Source organism: Dermacentor andersoni, chromosome 3, assembly GCF_023375885.2.
Source record: "Dermacentor andersoni chromosome 3, qqDerAnde1_hic_scaffold, whole genome shotgun sequence".
Lineage (NCBI taxonomy): Eukaryota > Metazoa > Arthropoda > Arachnida > Ixodida > Ixodidae > Dermacentor > Dermacentor andersoni.
The window spans coordinates 177,858,023-177,870,739 of NC_092816.1; the positions used below are offsets into that span (position 1 = coordinate 177,858,023).

The 12,717-nt window shown below is 45.0% G+C and overlaps 1 protein-coding gene across 2 annotated transcripts in view; it reads left to right on the plus strand.

The window, feature by feature from the left end:
• Positions 1-12,717, plus strand: part of LOC126524134 (serine/threonine-protein kinase haspin-like) — a 60,527-nt gene that overhangs the window by 3,444 nt on the left and 44,366 nt on the right. The window contains exons 1-4 of one of the 2 annotated variants that reach the window (XM_050172488.3): positions 5,324-5,548; positions 7,833-7,925; positions 10,383-10,484; positions 12,424-12,480. In XM_050172488.3, the coding sequence (XP_050028445.2) occupies positions 5,504-5,548; positions 7,833-7,925; positions 10,383-10,484; positions 12,424-12,480 (297 nt within the window). In that variant the 5' untranslated portion in view covers positions 5,324-5,503. Of the gene's footprint in view, positions 1-5,323; positions 5,549-7,832; positions 7,926-10,382; positions 10,485-12,423; positions 12,481-12,717 lie in introns of those variants that run through there. The other variant, XM_055067306.2, reaches the window with a different exon arrangement.

A 12,717-nucleotide genomic window follows, 5' to 3' on the forward strand; every position in this document is an offset into this window, starting at 1 on the left:
GAAAAACGGCGATGATTCTTTGCGAAATATGCCACTCCGGCCAATACGGCACGTTTTCCTCAGGATAATTATAAATCGAGCATAGTATGCTGTTCTGTTCTTTACAGCACTGGAATACTACATGCGCGCCTTAGTACTGCCGTCCAGCTTAAACGCATTCATTTCATCCCCGTTATCAGAGTGTTGGAGGTAAAGGCAGTCGATAGAGTTGATGCAACCCTTTCAATTACACGCCACACGTTGCTGTATAATAGATGCTTTTATGAGACCGACCTGGACCACATTCAATGAAATTTCTGGCGCTTGAGAAATATAATAAACTTCAGTGATTGTAAATGTAAGAATTAGGATTTAGGGCCTGAACTTATTTTTAGTAATTCTCAAAATTGGTAAGTTTATAATAATCCTGCACTTGATTAAAAAAATATGTACGTCTTCACCAAAAAGAAATAAGGAAGACTTGCACGCTGCATTCATTAGGGAATGAAGAGCGGACACATTAGATGTGGACCGTTTTCCACGCGCTGCCGCGGGCGCCGTCATCTTCGAAGACGTGGTGACGGGTCCATTGCTTGCCTCAGCCAGCCTTCGATCGCTGTCTCTGTTTACAACGGTAGTAGTGCACGACGCCGGTACGGGGCAGGAAGCCGCTATATAGGCATTTGTCGTCGACAAGGACAGTGCGAGTAACACAAAACTTTGGCCAAAGCTTCGTAAGACACGTGCAAATTGTTCGAGCATTGCAGTACGGGGCGAGTACTAGAAGGGAGGGGTAAAAATTCATTATGCAAAAAAGGTGAGGCGTGCAGACAGGAGACAAGAGAAAAGAAGAGGACAACATGATCGTGTTGTCCACTTCTCTTCTCTTGTGTCCTGTCTGCACGCCTAACCTTTTTTGCATAATGAATCCTTACCAACTAGCTCAGCTTTCTGTCCTTCTAAGGGTAAAAATTGTTTGCTAATACACAGTGGCACGTACTTTGGACAGCTGTAGTCTGTCACAATTACTGCAATTCATCCATCGTTCCTTTCTTTATTTCTAATACCTTCGAAGGCACAGCTTGTCATGTTTTGGTTCACTAACCTTCTTTTCGTGCGACATGGCTAAATTATTTACTCTCCATATGCTCACTCGTAAACGTTGCGATTGGGATAGATTTGTTTGTGCCGCCCACCGAGCTGAAAACGTCCATGCTTTGAGGTTTTGTAGCAGCTAACAGAAAGGATGTAAGATCCTTCGTCTCTCGTTTACAATAATTGTAGCTGGGGACAAAATGTCCAGCTTCTGACATACTTACGTAACATATGGAAACGACGCGTTGGTCGGTATACCTATAACGAGGGCACTAATATCCAATACCTGACTGTAAGTCTCGGTGAGTTTCAGTGAATGCGACAGGGCATTAGTGGAGACCAGAAAAATACCGAAGAGTGTGAGCAAGCGTCTACTAAATTTGCGGTGCTAGCTGGCCATCGTATCTTTCCGGGAACCTTGTCATTGAGAGGACATAATTGTAAACGTGTTCCATTACAACAAAACCTTGATTTGAAATTGTAGGATGACTTGATATATCTTTTTTTTTTGGGGGGGGGGGGGGGGAGGGGATTGTGGCGACAAGAAACAAGGCGGAAAAATATATGGAATGACATTATGCCACAGTAAGGCAGAGTTGGCAGAACGCCAGTAACGAGATTACATGTTTTATGCTTCTCTATTGTGAACACGAATGACTGAGCAGATTATCTGTTAGTACGAAGCTCCATGTGCGAATGCCACAGTTGCCATTCCGCTAATCAGGAAGTAGCCTTACTCAATGGTGTACGAGTACAGTACATTTAGCAGATTAAAATATAATGTTCCCAAACAGCACATGCACAATGAGAGACGTGGTAGTTCTGGGGCTTGGCTTTGATTTCGACCATTTGGTGCACGTTAACGTTCACCTAAATTCAAAAACGAAAGTGTTGTGTCACTCAACCCGAATCAATACACAACCTCCGCGACCGGAATTTGAACCGCCATGGAGGCGACGCCGCGGGCGCTGAGGCAAGAAATGAATAGGCGTGGCGCAAGCACCATCTATTTATAGTGGGTGAACTAGCCGGCGAAAAGCGTATGTACATTTACAGCGTAAGAAGGAGCTTTAGCTAGGGCTCAACTCCGACGCCGTACATCCAAACACATGTACAAACGCAGGACCGCTTTTCTGATATAACCACTCGGCCGATTTTATTGAAATTTGTCGGAATTGAGAGAGAAAGTTAAATTATAGTGACTGTTGGAATCGGAATTTCGACTTAAGGCTCGAGTTTGTTTAAGAGAATTTTCAAAAAGTGGTAAGTTTGGAAAAAAAAAAACGGAAGGACAAATTTACAAATTTGTAGCTCTGCACCAAGAACAGATATCGTTGTTCTACAAGTTCAATGCATTAAAGCATCCGAAGCACGCAAATCTCATAGATTAATTTCTATCCTACGTGAATTGTTAAGAGTGTTTACTAGGGTTCTGCAAAAGTTATACTCACATATTAGTCGTCTATTTGAGAGCCATGTATATTACATGAATTTTCTCCGATTTAGGTGTACTATGAGATGTAAATCTCATAATTGCGATATCGCTTGTCATTGCTGAGTTGCAGAGTTGTATACTTGATAGTTTGGTTTTATGAAAATTTTCAACCTTCAGCAATTTTTATTAAAGCGTTGACGGCCTAAATCAAATATTCCCCACCATCAGTCTCTAGGTTTCAACTTTTTCTTTCATATGCAACATGCCTCATATAATGTGGTGCTGTGGTTGCTGACAAAAACGATCTATCCTTTCCGATATATTTAGATAGGAGCTCTTGAGCTGAAGCTTCCTCTTGAATTGATACAATGTTTACAAGGTATTTGCAAAAGTCCCACGGACAAATTAGTTGCATATTTCACAGCAGTGTATATTATATCCATTTCGTCCCCCGTGGATTTATTACACAGTCATACTACCCGACTCAACTACACGCACCCATTCCTCTTCCCCCATTTCCCCCTCCTCACAGATACGCATGCATGCACATGTCGCGTCTTTTATAATACTGCTGGCACCATGTTTACCTTTAGCATGGAAGCAATTTAATTGGTTTATGTGGCAGATTTATTGAGCTAATCGTAGCGGAATATTGTCTTTTGCTTGTGTGTTTTTGCAGGAGATGCTAGTCAACACAAACCATGTTCATGATGATGATGATGATGAAGATCTCGAGGATTGCGATCTCAGTTGTTTCTTGGAGTCTACTTTATTCACTTTCGATGACCTCGGTAACAAGGCATCGCTGCCCGTTCTATTGCCTTCGTCACTGGATGCGCCATCCGCCATGTCTTCACCGTTGTACGAGTCCCTGTTGCCATCTGCCAAAGGAGTTCAGCTCACGCCAGCAAAATCCCCGGCAAGTACTTTTGTAACCATGCACTTGCTTCCGTGAAATGTATCTAAATAGTGAGTAAGTGGCTGCTAAGAGCCTAATCAAGTGTGGTAATGGCACTATTTTCATACTCAACTACGTGCACTGTAAAGCATGGGCTATAACTCAAAGAAAAAATAAAACGTATCATGTGCTGCAAGAATCGATATAGGCAATGTGTTCGCTGTCTGCGAAAACAAATGTTCTTGTTTAACGACCATTTCCAATCATAGACTATAGCAAAAGACCAAGCTGGATCCATTTTTTACAGGAAAGACGTAACCCACCATAATGTTGCAGCGCAGGAACATGCGGATACCTCGCACGACGGCGATGGAAGGACGATCACGACGGTATGACGACAATCAGACGACGATACTACAGTGACGCAGATAGAGCAAGAACGACATGAAGATGACATGTTGACGACCGCGTGACGAAAATTGTATGATTACGACTGTATGATGACGTGACGAAGACGGCTTGACCATGATGGAACAAACACAACAGTGTTGCGACGCCATCAGCGCGAAATCATTGTTTCCACATGAGGACGCCGAAATGACTACGATAGATCGACGAAGGAATGGCGAGAAGGAATGGACGACGGCAGTAGGGGGATGTCAGTGGCAAAACTTGACTTGGTTGATGATTCTCAATGATGACGATAGTAATGAAGATGACTGCGAGACGACAATGGGATGACAGCGATGGAGTAAAGACGAAAACCTGGCTACAATCGGATTATGAATCTGAAATCTGTTTGTACCTTTCTTTATCTTATGTATGCTCCCCCCTTATGTAATACCCCAACAAAGGCCTTTAAGGGTCAATAAATGATGATGATGATGATGATGATGATGAAATGACGACGAGGAAAAGACCACAACAGCATCACGACAACGGAATGATTGCAACTATTTATATCGCGACGATGGAGTGACGACAACGGCGTGATGGTGATGGAACGAACACGACAGCATCGCGACGACACTATGACTGCCAAGTTATGATGATGACGCAATTACCACAGCATGACAACACTGCAATGACTACTATTCAATGACGACGATAGACCGACGACGGCTTCATGAGGATATTGGGATGAAGATGCTGTGATAACACCGATATGTATGAAGAGAATATTGGAACAACAATAGAATGAGAATGATTGTAGGATGGCGATAGCAGGACAACGAAAGCATGTCGACAATCGGATGAGGAAGGTACAGTGACGATAGATAGACCACGACGCCATCACGATGACCCATGACGATGACCCATGACGATGGACATGACGAGGGCTGTATGACGACTGCGGTACCATGATGACGGCGGTACGATAAATGTGTGACGACTGCTAAATGACATCGCAGTAATGACGAGAGAATTTATTTGTTTAGTAACAAATCTGCAGCGCCATTAAAGTGCTGCGGTTAATAAATGCAGATGTCTGAATGGTGACGACTGGATGACAACGAAGGAATGATCACAACGGAATTAGGGCAAGGAAACCACGACGAGGTAATGACCACGACGATGTGCGTGAGCTGGAGCTCGCGTTCGCGTTTACGTGCATCGCCTATCGCCCCGGTGCCAGCTCGGTTCGCAATGTATCCGGTGCCGGCTTCCGCTATGCCGGTTAACGGCCAGTCGCGCAAGACAGGGCATTCGGATACACATCTATAAATAATATATATATAAGCCTAAATGCGGACCGATCGAACCGCAAGCAGCAGCCACGACAAACCCGCATTTGCACGGAAAAAACCCTTCGCTTTTAAAAGACGCTCGGCAGCGTCACCAAACGGCGAGCTAACTTCTCGCGCGAAAGCCACCCGCGCCACAGTGGCCATCGATGAGAAGACGAAGAAAAGCCAGTACAGTTCCTTCGCGAGCGATGCGGCTCGAGGGTGTTTGAATTCACAGGACGTCAGCTGCCGACGCTTGCGGTCACACGACGACATCGGCCGTCCAGGGGCGCTTCTCTACTGGGCACGCAGGGTTTAAAGCGACGGCTCCGAAGAAGCTGTCACAGGACCGTTCCTACGAGGGAAGCCATGACGCAAACACCGTTGACCTGTGACGCAAAGATGGAGACGGAGGTATGGCCGCTTACTAGGGTTAAAATGCACACAGCAGCTTTCAGTTGAATTATTCAATGCTCACTTGTGTCCACTTCCGCATGGACTAGATGACTAATGTCTCTATCCGGAGAATAACTTTGAGATAGTGCGTACACCGTGTTGCTAAAGTTACCGACGGCAAAAAAATAAAAACGTGCGAAGTGACGTGAAGTGCCGAGCGACTGGCCGCTCGAGACACTTTGCGTGTATTCGCGGGCTACTTTCACGCTCGGAAAAGCGCCTTAATGTAGCACGTATTGGATAACGGAAAGCTGTATCGGGAGTTTCTCATGTTGCTTTACAATTTTCTCATTGACACTTTTCATGTAATTATAATTATTGAGAAGTTCATTAATTAATTAGGACTAAATACCTAATTATGTCAAATCCAAGAAATCACCTTAGTATCTCCAAGGGATGACAAACAACATTACCTTGAATCTGTCCAACTACTTAGCATTTGCATATATTTAATATTTGGATCCAGTTAGTTGAAACACCTTGAGATAAAATGCCGTTCTTAGGCGCTGTATACGCGCGTTACACGGTTTGCTCGAGCGTCATGTTTTGTCACGTTCAGTGTGAACACTTTATTCATGACTTTTTAAGGCGCTACCGTTCTGAGGATAATTCATGCAGCTTCCGTGGGCCATGTATGTATATGTATGTATGTATGTATGTATGTATGTATGTATGTATGTATGTATGTATGTATGTATGTATGTATGTGTGTGTGTATGTATGTATGTATGTATGTATGTATGTATGTATGTATGTATGTATGTATGTATGTATGTATGTATGTATGTATGTATGTATGTATGTATGTATGTATGTATGTATGTATGTATGTATGTATGTATGTATGTGTAACCGTTTTGACGCCTACATTGGTCCCAGGGTAGTCCGTGGTGGAATGATTAGCACATTGGGATGCTGTGCTGAGGTAACAGTATTCGAAACCAGCCCTCGGACCAAGTTGGTTCTCTAGGTATGTGACAGCGTGTGCATACGTACATACGTGCCGCTCTTCAACGAATGTCTTTCACGCCGACATAGGCATTGTAGATGCAGCACTGGGTAGGAACCAGTGTTGGAAGAAACTCTTTGACGCCAACTTAGAGCACATTGGTACCGTATATACCCGTGTAAGGGAAGCACTTCTTTTTTCTCTAGAGCTTTGGCTGAGTATAGCCTTTACACGACTAGGGCCGATGACGGCCCGCTACACGTTCGTACTGCTTTCGCAAATGTTGCCGAGAGTATGATAGACGCAAATTGCATAACGCTGCAGTAAAGGACCTCAGATGCCGGCCCATAGTCCCTGACCCACGTTGAGCCAAACAGGGCTCCGTTCTCTATAGGAGAAATGCCACTGATCTAAGTCAGAACAATGCCGACAACCGAGGCGGCGCCCCACACAGAGAAATAATGGCGCGGCTGCGCCGGCCTGAGTGGTGTCGACAGAAAAGCAACCAGCGTCATCCAGCTGCAACGAGACTGACTTCACTTTCCGGCGGGACGTTCTTTTTTCCAAAATTTCTCCCGCCATAGTGATGATGCGCCCTTTACACGAGTATATACGGTATGTGCCTCTCGGTCCGTGCTGGACTCCAATAAACCTCTTTGATGCCAACTTCGATCAGTGGGTTTGTCCCAGTAAGTGCGGGCCGTTCTTCAAAGAAGGTATTTAATGCCGACTTGGGTAACTAGATACGAGCCACTGGGAATGTGCCGTTCTACAATGGCGAAAAGTATCCCTCAAATTTCTTCGCTGCTCAGCGGAACCTAACCTATCTCACAAGGATTCCTCAAACACATCAACCCGACTTACAAAAAGGCTGCGCCACAGATGCACTGCGTATTTGCCGCTTTCCGTGAACGTCTTTTACGCCGAAGCATTAGCGAGCTGCGCCGTGAATGAATTGCGTATATGCCACTCTTCAGTGAATCTCTGCTCAACTTGGGCCAAAGTACATGTGGCGAAGAACGGGCGGGAAGCGAGGGAACGATTCTCAGCGTTTGCACGCACCGGCGCGCCACGGTTTTAGTTTAGGAGGCCCTGCGGAGGCTTCTTGGCGGCGGCGCTAGATGGCGCCGATGGCTCTTAGGGTAGTGCGAACGAGGAACCCCGCCGCAACACACGCCTCATAACTCGTTTCTACGGCGACAATACGTTGTGTGATTAACGCATTACCGTCGACAATTATCGTGAGATGTGTTCCGCCACTTTTTCAATGGATGTTTTTTTTTATGACCACAGGTAGACGAAGTGACAACGAAAGCCCCTGACCGCGCTCTCGCCGATGTGTTGCCGAAGAGTCCGAAATCTGAACGGTCGCACTGCAAGTCCAAGGTGAGTAGCCACTGTGAAAGGCAAGGACATAGCAGGAAGTTTTAGCTTATTGCTATATGTACTATTAGCATGATTTCGAGCACGAACAGTTCTAAACTGGTGCAGTGCGTTGTTCCGTTTTCAAGATAATCTGCATTTGTAACACTGACCTTATTAAGACTCCAAAACGCACTCTTGGGGCTACTCCACGCTTAGAGACCGGACACGGAGCGGTTGCATGGCGAGCTGCCATATAATTGTGCGTAACAGGCATTTCGATAAGTTATTTCCCATTCTCATTTCAAATTATGTTGATGATACAACGCATACGGAATATTGCAGAGGTAGAAGTAAGCAGCAGCGCCGATTGCGCCCTTTCGTTAAGTTGAGTTGAAATATAGCGTGCAAAAAAAAGCGTTATTGCGATTACGGGCTATTTTCTGCTGAGGTGGCGATGTAGACGTATAGACGTTGGCCTTTGTGCTACAGTCGGGTGGGTGACAAGTGTCCGCTTTTCATAGAGGCAGCTGCAACAAACAGTCGGGGATGCATTTCTTAATACATACGCCGAGTCCATAAAGTTGCATTTTGTAAAATATATCGAATGTATTGTTATCCTCTTCGGTGACAGAGCACACATTTGTATTCACGACTTCTTCTTGTCAGTCATGAGCACTGGTAGCAAGGAAAATAAGACTACGGACATTAGGCTTCGGTTGAAATTTGCATTTTGCATACTATACGCGTTCATTTCACTGGGATGGGCTGCGTATTTCCACGGGCAACGATTTCGCTAGAAGCGCTACCATCTTTGACTTTGTGTTCAATGTTACCAGTTCGCGCGGAAAGGCTCAAGGTTTCTTTTTCATTCGTACTTCTTGCAGCCTATAATTACCCTGGTCATGTGCTCCTTGTCTGTGATTCGTTTCTTCGTACCTAAAAAAATAAAAAACGCAACGTAACCTGCTGCACCGCGATTGCATACCTAATTTCTAAGTAAATATGAGGCCTTGCTAGAAAGTGCACATTGCCATCATTTTAGTACCGTTACATCTTCCGGCACCGTGGAATGAAATTATCTATAATTGGGAGACTGCTGTCGAAAGTTCATCATTATTTGTCAGCTCAGTGCTTAATAAGCATCTATATCTAGAACTCCTGTTTTATATTCAGATATATGACAAATGTAGAAACGCTCTCATTATATACAGCTGCTGAATAAATTTGACTGAAATTTGTTGCAATTAAGGCAGGCAGACAAGCTCAACTTGTTGAACTAGAATTTATTTGAGGGCTTATTTTTTTACAAGGAATCCCGACACTCGGTAAGCTGAAACAACAAACTCAAGCAAAAACTTTCCAATTCCGCGCATCAACATTAAAAACAGACATCGCAGTTCAGTAAACTGAAACTGTCACAGCCTCTAAAGAAGAAATGTCACATAATTATTTACGAACCTAAGTGAAACTGATGAATCCTTACGATGGCTTTGCGTTGGACGTACTGCTAAATTGTAGTATATTCCAGAACAGCGTATAGTACATCAATTTGCAGATTGAAATTGCTGTTTACAGAGTCCTGATGTCTTTTTTTTACTGAGATACAGAGATGTAGGCCTCATTTTTTATTATGTTTTAATGTGTCAATTGTAAATGAGTTTTGTAAAATCAAGGCCAAAATCGAGAACCTACTCCATATAGCCGGTAAATTCTAGCTTTTACATTTAAATGCAGCCACTCTAATTGAAATATTTGCAGTGAATGCCAACAAAAGCGATTTCTCTATTTCGATGCGTTTAGATAGGAGGTCCGGAGCTACAGCTTACTTCTAAGGATTCAACGTCGACTGCGTGTATTCTGAAATCCGTTGATGCGACTTGCTCTCTTTATAAATGCATAAGTATTTCTATGCTTACCAAACCCGAAAATTGTGCACCCCTCCCGCAAGATGACCGCTTTCAAGATAGCACCCGCAGTAGTGAGCGAATTCACCTTCGTGCTGCCTCTCGTTTCAACGCGAGCTACTCGGTGAGAACACGGAGCACATGAAGCGGTCGGCACTCGCCGCGATGAGCCCCAATCGCAGATCGCCTTCAAGGTACGGCCATCACGGGCGCGCCAGACGCAGTCGCTGCCCGAGTGCGGTTGATCACGGGTCATAATGGCTCGACACCCACGGATAAGGCGCTAAAGAGCAATAACGGCTCGTAATAATCGGAAGGTCATTAGCGCACTTGGTGCCGCCACCTCCACTAGTTTGCTTACGTCATCGATTCACCTTGCGCCGCCATCGGCAGCAGTTCGTATCGGGGCAGAGCTGTCGTTTGTACTGGTCCGATCAAGTTTCGTGACATTGATAGTGACGCCGATCTGCGGGAAGATGTGCAAGTGACACAGTGCTTACGCATACTTAGACAACGCTCAGAGGGGTTGCTGGGTAATTTATTGTTCCTTTCTTTTCACTTTCTTTTTGTTCAGAACAAGCGGTCGACGTCCTCGGCCTCCCCGCCGTCGCGCACAAAGAAGCCGGGCTTGAGCAGTCTCTCCAGCTCGTCGAGAGGAAAGCTCACCACAGTGTCGGTGAGTGCGTTGCGCCGTCACGTGTTTAACATGCCACACCGCAGGCGTCCGTACTGCTCGCTAACGTTCATTTCCGCGTCCCATTGGCGTTGGTAAAAGGGACACGAAAGATAGATACCAAATCTATTTTATACTGATAAACTATTTCTCCAAAAGTGGGTCAACGATTATTTTGCGGGAAAAGGTTGCTTGTTCGAAACCTAAGTAAGGGCCAAATTTACAACTTTTGAATTTCATGCTTACGCATGCCAATACGCCCATGTGACGCCAGAGATGGTGTGAGATTTCTTCAAGCTCGCTAATTTCACTCTCTCGTCGTTGTCCGAGGTCGCGGAATTGAATTCAGGGCACGGCGGCCGCATTCAGACGGAGGCGAAGTGCGAAACAACCCTTGTGCTTAGATTTAGATGGACGCTGAAGGGCTCGAGGTGGTCCAAACGGCCTTCCTCATAATCAGATCGCGGTTTTGGCACGCAAAACTGCATCACTTAATATTCTTTTTGTTTTCGCTTTCCATTCCTATGAAATCAGTATTTCCCGATGAAAAATTTATTAGGCCGTCGCAGGCGCCGTGAAGATCTATGACGTCATGGCGAGCTGTTGCGGAAACTTGAATGCTGCGTCGGCACGCGTATTTTGCTTTTGCCTCTTTTCCAAATTACCTAGCTTTCTCTCACAATAAGAGTGCCTCTTTTGGTATTGTGGAAACGTGAGTTACTCATTCAGCTCAACTTTATTTGCGGGACTGTCAATTCATATGTAAGTGGATAATTATTCTTTCGAGTTGTAGCCGACCTTACCAAAGCGTAAGCTGGGATGGTTGGCACTCCATTTTAAGTTCTTCTATCGCACAATCAAAATTTGAAACGTAAAGTTTGCTTTCAAGATGAGATGCAACAAGGCTTGTGATATCTAAGGGGCCCCAAGACTACATGCAGGTGACGACATGAGGGAGTTAGACCACATACGAGTACAACACACCACCCTGGAGCCCTTTTCCTCCTCCAGCTACTGCGTACTATTCTACCGGAAGTGGGAATACTACTTACCAACGTTCCCCCCTATCCTCTTTTCTCCCCTCTCCTTCCCAACCCCCGCTTCCGCAATGCGCGCCTTCAAAGTAATTTGTTTCGACGTCGATGCGCAGGTCGTGATGATCACGAATGCACGAATAAAAACACCGGTGTGCACAGTTCTTTTAATATATTTACAAATACCGTTCGCAGTCAAATAATCTGTTTAGATCCCCAGCCTTCTCGCTACGTCTACACTGCACATCTCTACCATGCTGCAAGGACCCAGCACAGAGTAGTATCCTGGAGTTAAAATAATGGTCAGGTACTAAGGACCGTTGCGAAATTCGACCCGCAGACGCAGCAACGATTGCTGTGAACCAACAAATTTTCCCACTTAAAGCAGCTGTTCGTTCGAAAATGTAATTTCGCTTACCTTGCTTCACTTCTCCGGACGCTGTCGAATAGGAGGTAATGTAATACCATTTTCCGGTTTGAATTTTTTTTGAGCAGTATAGGAGTACGCCCTCGGAGGCCACCACTAAAACATTTCCCTTTGGCATTCTATGAAGCAAGTCGCAGTGTCTTGTACTTCCTAATTTCATAAAAGTCAAAATTTATTATTACACTTGGAAAGTACTATGAACTTACAAAATAACTCTCAGTGAGAATGCTAATATTGAGTGCCCAGAAAATATTGGACCAAATATGAGTTTGCCCAGAATAACACCATTGTGTGATTTGCCCCATAGAGCTATCTGCAGCATGCGTTTCGTCGCACGGCTTGTAGTTGTACGGTTGTACTTGCATATGTTTTAATTTAGCAGGGAGACGCTGGCCGTATAAGCTAGTAGGAAGGAGAGGCTAGTGGATGGACTGGCAAACAGTCAAGGTGAGCTTTACCCTGAAGCCGTGCGTATTTTCAGGGACGAAGTGCCGAAGACGATGGACCTGGATCTCTGCTTCCAAGTGGCAACCTATGCGTAAGGACGGGAAGTTACTCACTTTAAGAGGGAACTGCGATGACTGTGTCGTGTGGTGGGCTGGGCAGTCTTTCCCACTTGCTGCCGACTTGCGTTGTCCTCGGCGACATGCTACGGCTTCTGCAAGATTTAGTCAGCTTTATTACGCAGCTAATTGTTACCGCAGTCTGCTTTTCTTTGTTCAAGCGGCTCTGTGACGGACCTAACAGTATTTTCCATGTGAGTAACCAGATTTAT